At 42.9% G+C, this 16,753-nt stretch overlaps 1 protein-coding gene and 1 pseudogene across 1 annotated transcript; both read right to left on the bottom strand.

Moving 5' to 3' along the window:
• Positions 1-2,862: 2,862 nt before the first annotated feature.
• On the bottom strand, positions 2,863-11,022 carry LOC103699834 (ent-copalyl diphosphate synthase 1, chloroplastic-like). Its single transcript, XM_039121757.1, has 15 exons — positions 10,816-11,022; positions 9,698-9,790; positions 8,400-8,491; positions 7,665-7,953; positions 7,386-7,569; positions 7,068-7,282; positions 6,856-6,976; positions 6,661-6,773; positions 6,309-6,538; positions 5,942-6,057; positions 5,758-5,856; positions 5,419-5,667; positions 4,248-4,386; positions 3,924-4,133; positions 2,863-3,248 (listed from the first exon to the last, which is right to left on the bottom strand). The coding sequence occupies exons 1-15, from the start codon at positions 10,892-10,894 to the stop codon at positions 3,015-3,017; spliced, it is 2,463 nt and encodes an 820-aa protein (XP_038977685.1). The 5' UTR covers positions 10,895-11,022; the 3' UTR covers positions 2,863-3,014.
• A 946-nt stretch (positions 11,023-11,968) lies between these two features.
• Positions 11,969-12,065, bottom strand: LOC113461795 (annotated as a pseudogene).
• Positions 12,066-16,753: the final 4,688 nt, after the last annotated feature.

Raw genomic sequence — 16,753 nt, 5'->3', positions numbered from 1 at the left:
TAGCGTTGTAGGCCGAGGGAACACGGACGACCAAGAACCCGAGCCGCACCGTGGCTTCTGCGGGTGCAACGCCCGCAGTCACAGGCAGCTCAACGACACCTTCGGCCGAGATAGCGTCACCAGTGAATCCTATGAGGGGGGTGGATGTTTTGTGCAACAATTGTCTGGACAAGCTCATCTTTTGGAAGGCCTCGTAAAACAAAATATCAGCTGAGCTTCCACTATCCACAAGAACACACCTTACATCATAGTTTGCCATAGTGAGGGAGATCACCATGGCGTCATCGTGGGGGGTCTGAACCCCCTTTACATCTTCATCACAAAAAGTGATTACATTACCGACCCTCTGCCTCTTTGCGACGGCTGCCCCTGACGCTTCAGTCGAGCCCCCTGCGTTCCTCTCGGGCCGGGGGCAGCCCCCAGTGATAGTGTGGATCACGCCCGCGACGGGTCGATTCTGCTCCCGAGGCTCCTGAGGGGCCGGATCGGCCGGACGCGGGTCTGCGGGGGGACGTCGGTCGTTCACATATCGACCGAGACGCCCTCGGCGGATGAGAGCCTCGATTTCGTCCCGAAGCTGGAAGCAGTCTTCGGTGTCGTGGCCGTGGTCCCGGTGGTACTCACAGTACGCCCGAGAGGGCCTCCTCCCAGGAATCTTCTTCATCTGTCTCGGGACCGGGAGGTCCTCCCGCCCCTTGATTTCCATGAGGATCTGGGCCCGGGGAGTCAGGAGAGGAGTGTACCGGTTGAAACGTCGGGGCGGAGAACGAGGGCGTAGGGCGCCGTGGTTCCTCGCCGACGACAGGCTCCTGCGCCGACGTTGAGGCGTCGGGCTCCTCCTCTGGCGTGCCTCTTTTCGCCTTTTCTTCCCGAGCTTTGGAGGGATCTCGGCGGCCTCCTTGCTCCGGTGGGCGGCCACCTCCTCGGCGTCCGCATACTGGTTCGCCCGGGACAACAGCTCCGGGAAGCTCCGCGGCAGGCGTTTGTCCAGGGAGAAGGTGAGTCTGCCCTTTCGGAAGCCACGCTTCAGGGCTGAAAGAGCCACTTCCTGGCTCAGGTTCCGGACTTCCAGCGTAGCCTTGTTGAAGCGGGTAAGATAATCCCGCAAGCTTTCTCCCTCGTTTTGCCGGACATCAAAGAGGGAGTCGGAGACCAGTCGCCGCCGGCTACTGACGGCGAAATGGGTGATGAAGAGGCGAGTAAACTGGTCGAAGGACTGGATTGAGTTAGCCTCCAAGCCGGCGAACCACGCCCTTGCCGGGCCACGGAGGGTCGCCGGGAAGGCCTTGCAGAGGAGAGGATCTGATGCTCCGTGGAGGAGCATAAGGGTCCTGAAACTCTCGACGTGATCCCGCGGGTCCGCCGCCCCGTCATAGGGCTCGATCGCCGGCATTTTAAACCCCGGCGGATTCGGGGTCCGCAGGATCCTCGAGGCAAGCGCCGGCTGGGAGGAGATCTCCAAGTCGGCGAAGGGATCTTTGGAGTGGCCCTTCAGGACCTGGAGTTGTCGGTGGAGATCGTCCACCCGCCGGTCCAGGGAGCGCGACCGATGGGTGGGAGACAAGGTGCACCGAGAGGGGGACCGACTGGAGCGCGGGTTCCTTGAGGACTGGGGGGTCTGGGAACGCGCCCGGGCCCGCCTCTCGTACCCCGCGCAGCTCCGATGGGAAGGTCCCGGCAGAATGGACCGTGCTCGAGAATCTTCCTCGCGCCGGCGCTCCTCCCCATGGGAGAGGAAGGAGCGCGGGTTGAGGAGGACAGGTGAGCGCTCAGGGAGCAGCGGCTCCTGGGCCCGCTGCGGCGCCCGAGACATCACACCCTGCAGGTTCTGCACTGCCTCCGCGAGGGTGCGAACCTGCTGGGCTAACTGGTCGAACTGAGCGGCTTCGACCATCTGAATGGGGGGTGGAACGGTGGAGTGTTGCTGAGAATGTGTTGGAGACGCAGCGGCCTCCCGGCCGGAGGCGCGAGAGGCCCCGCGACCGGAGGCATTGGAAGCTCCACGACCACCTCGCCGTGCCATTACGATCGCTCTGAGATTCGGGCCCTCCTTCTAGCGCCAACTGTTGCTGGTGGTCCAAACCGAGAACGATTGGGACAGCGGTGTGAACGGGTCCGTTTGGGTTGCCTTGGTTGGTGTTGATTGCGCTCCACTTTCCACCGGGAAACCTGCAAGCAAGCCTCGCACCACCACTGGGGTAGTGGGGGCCCTCCGACGATCAAGTCAGAGGAGATTGGAGGAGAAGGAAAGATAATAGTAGCAAGTAGGAGAATGCTCTGGAAGTTCTTGCTTACCCTCCCCCTTCTCCCCCCAGCCGCATATATACCAGGCTGGGGGGTCCTTTTGGGGGGTTGGTCATCGTGTAGCACGATGGAGCTGCCACTGACATGGCCGTTACAGGGCGTCGTGGGGCAGCGCTGGGTACGGCTGTTACAGGGCGTAGTGGAGCTCCGCTTTGTACGGCTGTTACAGGGGATCGTGGAGCAGCGCCGGATACGACCGTTGCTGGGTGTAGTGGAGCAGAGGGCCGCGGCGTGCCTCTAGGGAATAGCCTGTCGTTGTCGAGAGATGTCCGACTCGGGGTCGGGCTGCGGAGACGAAGATGTCCGACTCGGGGTCGGATTGCTGGATCAAGGGGCAGCCGACTCGGGGTCGGGCTGCGGAGACGAAGATGTCCGACTCGGGGTCGGATTGCTGGATCAAGGGGCAGCCGACTCGGGGTCGGGCTGCGGAGACGAAGATGTCCGACTCGGGGTCGGATTGCTGGATCAAGGGGCAGCCAAGGGGCTTGCCGTAGTCTTCCTGGGTGCGCGTGCCGGTCACGTGGGGCATGGTGGCTAAGTTCCCCCGTAACAATATCCATCTACGAAAAGTTGTTATCTTTCTCATAGCTTAATACCATTTTAAAGGATAAAATGTCTCTATTACTTGTAATTCAGCGCGTACACGGATTTGTTGTGGTAGAACATTGATATGAATGACTTCTTTGCATCCTGATGAACTGATCTTGATCTTACTTGCAGCCAGATTGAGCTATTGGCTCGAAGAGAACCTTGGAGATGTGATGGTTGAGAACAGCAGATGGGCAGTGGGCAGCATAGTAGAAACTTTTTGTGACGGTAAGGAACGTCTGCTTGGTTTGGCTACTGAGGCTAGGGGATCTTTGAAGCACGCACTGTACTAACTCTCGCATTTCTGCTTCTACTGCCTTGTCCTCCTCGAATGTGGCCAAGTTCTTTCGGGTGCCCTGGTCAGATGGGTATAAAATCCTTGTCAACTCACAACTTACTGAAACAATCATGCAAGACAACGAACAACACTGTTTCCAAATGACACCTCAAACTTTAAGCCCTAGTAAGTATTCCAAATGCATACATTGATTACCAGATACCAAAAGATTGAGGGCTAATCTCCTTCTTAAAAAAGATTTGTGTGGGCTAACCACACCATGTGAGAAAGCAAGAATGTTGAGCAGCTGAAGTTAATCTAATGAAGGATCAATCATCCCAAAGGGAAACCAAAGGTGTTCAAGTGAAGGCCTGTTGACATTTGTCCCACCTCAAACATCTCTAGTTTGAAAGATTAGGTAGGTAAGTAGTATGAGCTTATTTACGGCGGATGATTAAATAGACGTGCACCCACTTGCATTATATGTATCATCTTGCTTGATAATCTTCGTTAATCTATGCACAGATGATGTACAATTGAACTATAATCCCTCTCTAGTTTGCATCACGAGCTAGATGAAAGCCTATATTGCATTATATCTCACCTTATTTGGTCATCTATTATCAATTAAAGCATAAACAATTTAAGTTGAGCTAAACCTTTTAATTTGCAGCATGAGATGATAAAGAAGGGACAAAAAAGCAGACAATGTACAGGATGGGCAGCTTACAGAAGGCATAATGATTAAGCATACCTGCTGAAGTAGCAAGCGGCGCTGGAGCCGGTGGCAGACAGAGGAGGTGAGCCTGGCCAGCCAGTCGAACTCCGAGCGAGCCGTCGCCGGCTCAACCGAACCAGACCGGCCAGCGCAAATCTCCACGGTGCGGACCAGCAGCAACCCGGTCTCCTCCCGCACGTGTGTTCCCTCATCCTCATACTTCCACGTTAGCAACCACTCAACCCACTGCTAGAAGACAACAGACAGCCAAAAAAAAAAAAAGAGAAGCGGTCAGAAGTCAGATCCTCCATTGTTGGCTTTGATGATACGCAATTTTAAGGAAGAAAAAAGAATGCTCACGGCTCCTCTCAGGTGGTGGCCGACGTGGTTTCCTCGATTTGTTGATAGCGCGTCGGACGCGATGCGGTCGAGCAGCTGCAAGAGTACTGGGCCGGCCACCTCTTCTTCGCCTCTGAGTCCGCTCCTCTTCCACCCCAACCTGCATCCGTTATAATTGAAATTATACTAGTGTTTGGCATGTGCCATGCACCTAGCCATTAAGAGAAAATAATATACATAGTTTCACTCCCCTGTTTTATTTTTCTTGATTTTGTTAGAAATCAAATGTGAAATAGTGCAAGTGAGGGATGTGAGAACATGCCTATTTTTATCTTGGTTGTCACTAGAGAAAACAAAAAAAATTGTCACTTCAAATAGGAAATCCAACAGAAACACAACTTCACACATAAGTCGGCCTTGCATGAATTGACTATTAAAGCCCCATTTGGCATAACTTTTGGAGGATAAGAAAGCATTTTTAGATGGAATAACAATTGTTGGTAAAAAAATCGGAAAGCTGTTTTAGCTTTGCCAAAAAGCTAAAACAGTTTTTTGGAAGAAGCTATTTAATAATAAAATATAATAATTATAGAAAATAATAATATTAATATATAATGATAATAATTATAATATTTTGTACATTTGTTATTGTATTATACTATAAATATGATATTATAATACATTATATCATCATACATTAATATATTATATTATATAATATCGAATTATTTTATATTATCATGATATAGTATACAATATTATATTACATTACAATGATATTATACTATATTATATATATATATATATTAATATATATATTATATTTTATTATGCTCTATTGTATAATATTATACAATATCTTTGATGGTTATTTTGTCATACCAAAAGTACTTTCTCAGTTTGTTTACCAACCACATATTAAAGTCTCACAACACTTTAAAAATATAGTTACCAAACAACAAATAGATTTTTATAAAAGCTCCACTTCAAAAAAACTCTATTTCTGAAAATTCTACCACCAATAGCTTGCCAAATGGGGCCTAGGTATTTTTTTTTTATCGCCATTGATGCATGTGAATTATAAGTAGAGCTCCCAAGAGAAGCCAAGCATGCGAGAGGATTTTTTTTGTGGTGGTGGAGAAAATGTTTGTGCTCCTGTTGCTGTCATAGCTCGGGGGCTGCTGCATCATACGTGGTAGGGCTTTGGTCGTTGCGTCCTCCATCGAGGAAGTCGTGGATGAAGGCCTGCCTCATTTCATCTGAACACGACTCGCTGCGGAAGTACGAAGAGATGGCGTCGGCGACGATGGCGGTCCGAGCCCATGCCAGCCTCTCCGCCGCCCGGTCCGGTTCGAATATGCACGCTGCTGCCAGAAAATAGGCCGTGAGCGCGCCGCCCGCTCGCACCCCTTGCTTCGCCAGGCCGCTCTCCTCGCACCACCTGAACCCATTCATATATTATCCCCCCGCATGAGACATGACTAATAGTATTCTCGTCCTGTAATTAAAAGGAAAATAAAATTTTACTCACTTCTGAAGGCCTTCCCACTCCACCTGATGGTGTGCCTGGCATCGGTTGAAGTCGGACTTGGCAAGCTCCAGATACACATCGTTGTTCACGCGTGGCATCCTGCAACCACCATCACACGTATGAGCCATCAGGTTTCTAGCAGTGATAAGGAGCCAATTCTATAAGTCGCTTTTTTTTCCTTTACCTGTAGAGGGCCTTGCCAATCCAAACGACATCTGCACCTCCGTAATGCTCGATGTACAGCCTCGCCTCTATGCGTGGTAGACTGGCGTACCAGGGAAAATCCAGTGCGTACTCCACCTGCGCGAGTTAATGGATTCTGACACCCGTAAGCAACCACACCCGCCTCTTTCTTTCCGTGGAAAATTATTGACACAAATATGGAGGACTAGTCAACTATTCCCCTGAACGATCCGGTTCCAATCTAAGAATTTCCAGGACTGCCCGACCTTTTAAGATACTTTTAAGAAAAGGATAAAATACTATTCTACACAGAAGCAAAAGAAATTTCTAGCAAAAAATTCAGCAAGTGAGATTTGTAGGCTACTTACCTCACCGGGCAAGTCCTTCGTTATGATCCACCTGTCCAGGAACTGGTTGGAAGCTTGCTTTTCTCGGAGAAATCTACATGAGAAATCCTTGGCTTGCTCCAATATTTTCTCCCCAGGGAAGGCCACCTGAGATGCCCTGTTAAGGTTGTACATCTCACTGACTGCTGCTTGGCTCGACTGCCCAGCGAAGCAAAAGAAGCTACCTTCCTTCTCAAAATGCCTGAAAACATCTGCAACGATGGCAAGTGGAAAAAATAGTCCCAGACCACAACCATAATCACAGTTCATATCTCATTACTTATAATTAAACTTCTTGTTGTGGCCTCAACAATTTTAATTTGCTGCTACTCACCAGGAGACACATGGTATCCATGTAAACGGAGGAGACGGAATCCCATGGACGTATCATCCACATCATTTACTGTAGAATACCTCGTCCAACCAATCCCTTCCTCGGTCCAGTATCTGTCATTTAATCAAATGTTTAAAACTCGAAAGATCAGTAAATTCTAATGCTGATCATAACTCGTGCACAAAAAACTTTTACCTATAGACAAAATCCAGGCATTGTTTGGTCTCGGGTTCGAAGTACCGGGAGATCCCAAGGCGCTCCAACCGATCGACAGCCCACAAACGGTCGAAAAGATCCACAGGGTATAAATTGGGTACTGCAGAGCATAATATCACAAGAATTAATTTAGACAAAAAAAAAAAAAAATCAAAAACTGTATATATTATTTATGAATCAAATAGATTTACCTCCTCCGTCAAATCTTTCAACGATCTTCTGAAGGTATTTGAGGCACTTCTCGTCGTTCGTCTGCATGAGAGCATAGGCCGTCGAAGCAGGAGAAGTTTGGAAGGACCCATCAACACATTGGAGCCCAAAAAGCTTCTCCCAGTCCAGACCAGGCAATCCTTCTAGGGAATAGAGCAGTGTTGTTGGTAATTTGTGCAACACATCATTTGGGATCCTGCAATAAAATGTTGGTTTTTTTTTTCTCTTGAGAATATAATGCAGTAATGGCAAGTGCACAAGATATACAAGTGGAGTGAGAGAACTTTCTATTCCACTACCTCTTCAGCTTTAGGTTTCTTCTGGCATATATATCCTGCAAGGCAGGATCATCATAAGGGAGTTCCAACCCCAAGGCCTTGGCTCTCTCTAGGAGAGCAGGGAAGGCGATCTCAAAGCCCGTGAGCACCAGCTCTCCTTCTTGCTGAGCCAACCTCCACATATTGTCGCGAAGAAAAGAAATTCCTATCAAAACAATTTCTTTCAGCAACTCTTTACTCATTCAAAGACAGACTAGAATGCAGTGGACTAGTTCTAGAAAGGGATATGGGTATCTAAACCTCTGTCACAGATATCAGGGTGAGTATTCCATGATTTTAGCGCGACGACGCAAGCCAGAGTGCTGATTATCCGATCGTGAGCCAAGAAAATTGAGTCCCCCCATGAGCCATCAGGCAGCTGGTTTTCGATAATCCATTGCAGGCTAGATGGGAATTGAGGGTCTCCACTTCCATTTTGGTGCTTCACCAAGGCCACCCATGCTGTGTCATATGCCGAAATGCTTATTTCTCCATCATCATCCGTCGAGCTAAGCATCGACTTCACTCCATTAATCATCCCTACCATGTCCTACAGGCAAGAGACCACCATCAAACAAAGTATATCTTGTTACCAAACATCATCTGATCATTTATAATTTCAATCCTGTAACATGTTTGACACTCGGATATGCTATCTGTTTGATATCTCCAGCACTGGTGGGAGCTGTTAAGCAGAGAGAGGACGGGAAGAGAATAGTGCGAGGAATCAATGGCAAATCCACCTTTAAAGATGGATGGCTTATAATGTGTAGAAAATATTGGATTCGTGGCAATCAACAGATCGTGCCCTCAATTCCTCGCACTCGGTTCTTCTTCGAAGTGTTATCCACTCTGTACAACTGCTCAAAAATGACCCGCGCTGTTCAAGCCAATCTATATGCATAGGATATTATATCGCAAGGATAAGCTCGCTGGCATTGAATCAGGCCCTTAATTTTTCACTAATACCTAAGCTGTAGATTTATAGGCAATTACCTCCGGCACTTGGTCCTCATCATTCAATTTAGCAACTTTCTCTGGCCATCTGCTGACGGAAACCCCGTTGTGGGCTAAATTTGCACCATATTCTGTAAATAGAGTTCATCAAAATGAAGAATAAGTTGTCAATTTTTCTTTGGCGTTATAATCAATTTTTCTTTGGCGTTATGCTAGCTAGAACCAAAATGGCTCTTTGGATGTGGGAGGATTCGATCATCTTGTAAGACCTTCTGGTGCCGGTTTTTCCATTGCAACTTATGAAAAAAAGAGTTGGGAGAGAAGGGGAAACCCTCCTGATTATAATTTATTCATGATTTCTAGGAACACCGAAAATCACCTCTATCATAGCTTTTAATATCTTTCAAAAATGGGATTAATTACAATTAGCTCCTTTTGATTCCTCATTCTCTTATCTGGAATCCAACACATTTTGAAATAAAATCTTTTTACAAAGGATCTCAATGGCTGATGAGTTCTTCGGGCATTCTAATACTTATATGGACGTTACATATAAGTATTGCCTTGTCGCCTACACATTTTCCCCTAAAAAATAAAAATAATTAATAAAAATTGTAGCTTTTCATTTTAGATAAATATTGCATTTTATCCTCAGGAACTCATAACAAAACTCGTTTTCAAAATTTTAGGAGAATATATTATGGCAATACATCTTTTTCTGTGATAGTTTTGGCCTCCTCTTGTCCAATTATTGGGATAAATAATATGAGAAAATAATATTTATTAATTTTTTTATCTCTTGTTACAATAGACCCTTATAACCAACAGTCATTATTTTCATTTTACCATCTCCTGAATGAAAATAATTTTTCAGAAAATCAATTTTTTCTTTAAAAAAGTGATTATACGCTCCAAAAATAAAAATTATTTATCTAATGAAAAATGAAAGAAAAGATGAGACTACTATTTTTTTTCTTTATTGCCTGCTTTGTTCTGTCCTAACAGAGCTATAATAACTGTTATTTTAGCATTTCTTTAATATTACAATCTTTTAAAGGTTATGTGTTTGTAACTGTTATTGCAATTTTTATAGGGCGTTACCCTTTACATATCTCAAGTGCCTGACTTTATATAGATGTTGTCGTTGTGACAATTAATCAATATGCTAATCAACTGATCAAGAATGGCTTTGTTGTTTGCTGTACCGAATGGAACAGTAAATTCTGTTTTAGGTGCAACTAGGAAATAAATTATTTTTTTTAGATAAAGAACAAGAAGGTTTTTTTTTTTCAAAAAAAATAGAAGAGAACCAGAAGAGCTTTTAAGAGATTCTGTACCTGGAGGGCTTGGTTCGGATATTGCGTGGCATCTCCAACGGGCAAGACGCAAGATATCATCTAGCCTCCGTGCGACACCTAGATTACACGAACCTGGCACACGAACACAAGCAGGAAATCATTTATTCCATCCCCGTACTTCGGACCACCTTGAACAGGCAGCTCATAAAAGTAAGTTTTATTATTTTATTTATTAGTTTCCTGCATCAGGCCTGGATTACAAAACAATGAAGACAAACTATGTAGTGCTGGTCACACGAGATCCACATGACACGAGGATGGATGGCCTTAATCTCATTTGATTAAACTTTAGGACTCGTTTGGTTGGTGGAAAAAGAAAAAAAAAAATATAGCCAACAAAAAAATAATGAGTTGTTTAATTAGAATTTTCAAAAAAGAGAAGCAATAAAGTTGTATTCTCATGTAAATATAATTTTTATATTTTATGAAAAAAAATTTTCTATAAGAAACATGAAAAAAGTTACTTTTTTATGAACCGGAGATCACTCCATTTTTATTTTTTTTCAAAAAGATCCTTCAACATTAAAGAGGCATTAAAAACTTAGTTTTTGTTAAGAGTATAATAGGAATTACACATAACTATTTCAAAAAAGTGGATGGTTAACTGAATATAAGCACTTTGAAAATCTATCACTTTTCCATGGTCAGTCAAACATGCCAAAAATACTTTTCCAAGCATCCTTTTTTTTGGAATCTGCTTCTCAGGAATAATATTTCTAAAAAGAAAAATTCTCTTGCAAACTAAACAAGCTCTTAATGTTATGTGTATAAATAAATATTATTTATAATATTTTCATGATACACTTCCGCAAAGAAGAAAAAAAAGAAGACAACATAATAGACCAAGAGGGTGCATTCAGGTTCATATACAGCCTTAAGCACCCTTTTTCATGTGGATGAAATGACGCACCATTGCTCCATGGATCTTTGCCCTTTTTCTTGATACACTTCGAGCACCAAAAAATGAACAAAAAGCGGACAAAACAAAACTAAACTCTAGTTTGCTGCCTCGATGAAGAGATGAAGAAAGAACGAGAAACCAAGAGCAAAGAAATCGAGACTTTAAGAGATTGATGGACGAAAGGAAGGGGGCGTACTGGGAAGAGATATGGGTACATGAGGCCGCAGCAGCGTCGACGACGAGGGCGGTATCCGGGCAGCGGCCGAGAGGAGCATGGCTACGTGGGGGGCAGAAAGGTGGCGCTGGGGGAGTGGCGGGGGTTCGATACGCTTCTCGGTATAAGATGGATCGATGGGATTTAAAGGGATAGATGGAAGGCCAAAGAAGTTAAGAGGGAAAAATAATGGGAGGGATGGGGGCCTGGGAGGAATAAGGAGAGGGATAAAGAGGTGTCCCTTGCAGAGAATCCGTCTTCCTATCAGTGTCTGTTGCGCAACAAAGTCACGCCTGTTTCTTTCATTCCACGAAAAGGTGGCGCTGGGGGAGTCGCGGTTAGCAACAACTTTACGAGGGTGATCGGATCGATATGTTTTCGGTATAAGATGGATGGGATTTAGGAGGATGCAGAGAAGACGTAAGAAGTGAAAGGGAATGTGTGGTAGCTGTGTTTAGGCGACGATGTTGGACAAAGCTCTCAGGGCAAGACAAATTGGATTACATCCAGATGGCTAACGATAGTTTTCTGCCACAGGTCCAATATCACTGTCCAATTTAATGCTTGTGTACTCTGCTGAAGGGTGGTGAAATTGCAAAGAGAGCATGCGCTTATTGTGTTTAGGTAAAAAACGAAAGATTAAAGAAACATTACAGAGGCACCCTCCAAGTTTGGACCAATTAGATTTATATTTTAAAATTTTTTAAAATTCAATTAGCTACCAATGTAACAACCCAGGACTTCACCTAAAATGACTAACCGAAATATATTATTTGAGTTTCTTAGTCCTCTATAATTAAGTACCCAACATTTCTTTGGTGAATAACTGATGTGGCACTATATACACGCCCGCACGGGTCCTGACATACTCTCTCGTTCAAATCCATTCAAATCTAATAATAAGTACCACGATAGGCTCGTGGTCTGCCTTCATTAACTCGTATTGTAGTATCCTCTAGTCCATATAGGCTATGGACCGAGTTTGCTCTGATACCATGTGTAGCAACTTAGGATCTCAGCCAAAAAGGCTAACCACAAGGTTTTATTTGGGTTCATTGATCTCTTATACCCAAGATCTACTTAACAAATAACCGATGTTGGACTCAACACATGCTTATATGGATTCTTCCATAAAAGAAAATTGGACCATTTCTCGATTATGTGTCATATGCGTAGGCCCATGCTAATCTTCTCTATATCGTTCCAATTTTATCGAATATATATATATATATGTATGTATGTATGTATGTATGTATTATAAATCAAGGCTATGTTTTGATCATGGATTTTGTATCACCATAGGTGAACCACTAGTGGGATTTCATTAGAATGCCTAAATAAGTTTTTAAAAGTAAAGATTTGAGGTGGTTGAATATGCTCATGAGTAACCTATTCTGGAATCTTTTAGATCATTGGAGCATATAATTGATATTGTCAAAAGAGAGATCAATGTCAAATTGTAGAATGGAATTGTCAAGAAAATCTAGAGTCGGCTTAGCTCAAATTGGATCTAGAATATGATTACTATAATGGTGCAAATATGGCAATTATCTTAAAGATTAATCTTGACCTAGTATGCTTGGGAAGTAAGGATAAAAAAAATTAAGTATATCATGACCAAGGTTAGTTGATTATTGAGTAAATATGGATAATTTGTTAAGTATCCAAATAAATCATGTATCATTCATTCCCACCTTATGGTTTAAAAATTAAAGTTAAATTTTAAGCCTTGTGACATATCAAATCATGGTACCAATACTTTGCCTTCTCAGACATGCTCTTGTAATTTGTTGCCAATCATATTTTTGATAGACAGTTGTTGTCTAAAGCCCAATATTATATGTTCATTTTGTGAATCACATTCCTATCATATAATGATTTGACGCTAAGATTGATCATTATCTTTTGAGGGATCAACACTCTACCATAATAAGTGCATAAGATCTATTTCATTTCAAGTTCTATCTTGTTGGCCCAACTTGGCAACCCAAGGAGGGGGGGGGGGATGAATTGGATTTTAAAAATTTTTGCAGAAATAAAATCAAATCTCCTCAAGTTTTTGAATCTAATGAAATAAACTAGATGCAACAAGAATAGCAAGTAATAATCACAAATATGCAACTAAGTATAGAAAAATAAAGAAAGAAGGAAAGAAAAGTAATACACAATGATTTATAGTGGTTCGGTCTCCTTGTGAGCCTACATCCACTTTCTGGGACTTCTTTCTAAGATTTAATCCACTATGCTTATCCAAAGCTTTACAAACCGCTTGTCTTCCGGGTGCAAGCAACCTTTACACTTGGTGATATCTGAGCTAACCCTTGGTTGATCTACTCCCTCAAACACTCTCTTGTTTATTTATAGTACAATCCTCCCAAGCAATTACTCTCTATCACTCAAGCTAACAAGAGCTCCACAACTCTCTTACAATACTTAATCAAAAATAGTAAGAATGAAAGCACTACACTCAATTTCTTAATAAGAAAGGATTTTCACTTGTAAGCACAAGACTCTCTTGATTTCTCTTCAAACTCTATGGATTTCTCTTCCTTTCTTTTTTTCTTTTGCTGCAATATGAGGTATGAACCTCTTTTATAGGCTTGAGAAGCCATTTTTCTGTTTGAAATAATTTGAAGTTTTGGAAACTCTTTTTCAACTCATTTAATGTAGGCTGATTCAGATTAGATTTGTTTTTCTGCATTGCAGCACTTTTTTGACAAATCAAAAGGCTGAATTTGACTTAGTGGCGAAGACAAAGTTGTAGCTCTTTAAGTTATCTTTCCAACCTGATAAGAATCATCTCAAAAGTACATTTAGTTGAAAAGTTATAGCTAAAAGAGCAAACATATCTTAGCCTGAATTATAGCTATAGATAGATAGACTGCAAACCCTATTACTCATAGCTAACATTCAAATTTGAAAATATATTTATGTATAAAAGTTGTATATATTTAAGTTATCTTTCCAACCTAATAAGAATCATTTCAAAAGGACATTTGGTTGAAACGTTACAGCTAAAAGAGTAAACATATGTCAGCTTGAATTACAGCTACGGATAGATAGAGTGTAGACCCTATTACTCATAGCTAACATTTAAATATAAAAATAAATTTAATATAACTTTATATTAGCTTTCTAACCTGATAAGAAACATTTTAAAAGGACATTTGGTTGAAAAGTTACAGCTAAAAGGGTAAACATATGTCTGTCTGAATTATAGCTACGAATAGATAGATTGCAGACCCTATTACTCATAGCTAACGTTCAAATTTGAAAATATATTGAATATAATAATTTTATATAAATAAGTCTTCTTTTCAAATCATCAAGAATTGTATTAATATTATATTTTAATAAAAATACATGTTCAAAATTCCACAATTTGCTTTAAAAAAAAAATCTCAATTCTTAATTTTCATTTGTTTGCTATAATCATAATAATGAACTAAATTCTTTTATTTCTTATCATTAAAATCAAATAGTAAACCGTTGAAGCCATGGGACTAACATATCCCAAATACAATTAATTTTAATCAATTTTGTGATGAATCGATCCCAATCTGATCATGAGTGATCCTGCATCAAGATGATGAGTTCAATCTTAGATTTAACTTAGTTACTTATCTAGTGCTAATCTTGCTAGTTTATATGAAACTTTTGATAATTGATCCAAAATTATCTATCACACTGATTTTGATCGAGGAGAATGAGATCTTGGATTTATGTTACTCAATAGGTTGAGCATCTCTAAATTTACAAAGCCTTGATATTTTAAATTTTGAGGATGAAATTTTCTTAATGGGGGAGAACGTAAGATCCAGCCCAAAATGGGCTGTTTGGGCTGAAGTTGGCAAGCCCAACCAGCTTCAGCCCATGGTCAGGGAGAAACTGAAGCAGAAGATCGCGATCGAGATCTTCTGCTCCGGCTTTCTCGAGTGAGATGGGAGTGGTCTACCAGAGAATGTTTTCTATTTGAAATTAACGAAAAGACAGGTACTTAGATTCGAAAAGCATTTATATATTTAACTAATCAAAGAAGAGCTTTGGTTTAGAAAATGGATGGAAGCTAAGAAGATTGAAGCCTGAAACATAAATTTCATAAAAGAAAATTAAATATATTGCATAAGAAGAAAAATTACGGAATCTGCAGAACAGAATAAAAGAGTAGGAATTAAAATTGCAGCATAAAAAAAATCTTAAAAGTAAAACTCTTCACCAAAATAAAACTCTCTAAAGTGAAAACTTAAAACAGAACCTCTCAATTAAAATACTAATAAAACTAAAACCAAAACAATATGCTCTGTTTCGTTCCTCTCTTTCTTTTTTTCTTTTTTGAAACATAGCTTTCTTCTCCCCTCTCGGTAGAACTCCCAAAACAAATAAAATACTCTTTTTTTTCTTTCTTCTCGACAAATAGAGCTCTCCCCTGTTTCTTTTGAACAGAGCTTCCCTCTTCCTCCAACCGAGCCGAGAACCTCTCCTCCTCCCTTTAGCCCCTGCCGATGGCCTCTTTATATAGCCAACTCTCACCTGGTGATGGATCCCCTGGGAGCGCGCTGGTGGACGGATGCGAATCCAGGATGCTCATTCGGGAAGGAAGAATGGATCACGGGCTGCTGATTCGATGGGAGCTGGCCGCAGGATCAATGTGACGGCTGGACGATGTTTCAAATCCGGAAGAGGGGGACGGCTAGTTGCTTGGGCTCACGCCTGATCTCATGGGATGCTGGAAGCGTTGATCACAGAAGAGATTTAGTTGCAGGATTGCTAGGTGGAACGGGATCTGGATGAAGTCGAAATGGAAGGAGTGGTTGGATGCTGGGCGGATCGCTCCGGACGACTTCCTTCTTTGGACCACGGATGCAGGATCACCGGACGCCTGATGCGGAAGGCGCGGATGGCTGGAGACGTGCTAGGGATGTGTGGACGGTTGGCTGGGACGTTCACCGTGTGAAGAACTCGGGCTGCTGGGAGGGAGTTGATCACAGACGCGGTGGAGGCTGGGATCACAGGAGGACGTATTCCACCGGAAGAAGAGGTGATGGGTTTCCTTCTTTGGGTGCCGGATTGGAAGCAGGAGATGTTGATCTGGAATGGAGTGGGATCGGGAGATTGCATGCACTGGTGATGCTGAAACGGAGAAGGAAATGGCCGTGATGCGGAGGATCTAAAAGAAAAGGCTCCCTTCATTATTTGGTGAAACCGAGTGAAGTGCGGAAGGAATAAGCTCCATCACGTGAAGATGCTGGTTTGACTTGAGCTCGAACATGTGTTTGCTCAAAGCGGTCGGAAGGAACAGAGACGAGCCGGACATGGGGACTGCATGGCTTCGGTTGGGACCTTCATCGCGTGAAGCTTGGAATGGGCTGATACGCTGAGGCATGGCACGACACGGGCTGTTGCTGGCTGGCACGCTGGGATGAGCTGAGCTCAAACCCAATGTTATTGGGTCTCTTGGATTACTTGCACTCAAACACAAATACAATGTTAATTAGTTAATTTTATCATTAATGATTAGCTATAATACTAATTAAGATGGTATGACGATTGTACTTTTGTGCTCTCATCATACATGAGGAAATCTGTTGGAACCACCTAGGAGGTAGGGCCTTAGCCTATAAAATTCTATATCAGGGGTATTATTGGCCTACACTTCAGAAAGACGCAGTAGACTTCGTCCAAAAGTGCGAATGATGCCAGTGGAACGCCAATATTCAGCACCGACCCTCAATCCCGCTGACCTCGATCAGTGCCCCTTGGCCGTTCGCCCAATGGGGAATCGACATTTTGGGACCTTTTTTCCAAGTCATCGGACAAAAAAAAATTCTTATCGTCTCCATCGATTACTTCACCAAGTGGGTCGAGGCTGAGCCAGTGGCCCAAATCACCAAGCTGAAGATGCGAGACTTTGTTTGGAAAA

This window comes from Phoenix dactylifera, unplaced genomic scaffold (assembly GCF_009389715.1).
Source record: "Phoenix dactylifera cultivar Barhee BC4 unplaced genomic scaffold, palm_55x_up_171113_PBpolish2nd_filt_p 001214F, whole genome shotgun sequence".
Lineage (NCBI taxonomy): Eukaryota > Viridiplantae > Streptophyta > Magnoliopsida > Arecales > Arecaceae > Phoenix > Phoenix dactylifera.
This window is presented reverse-complemented; position numbering and strand designations above follow the sequence as displayed.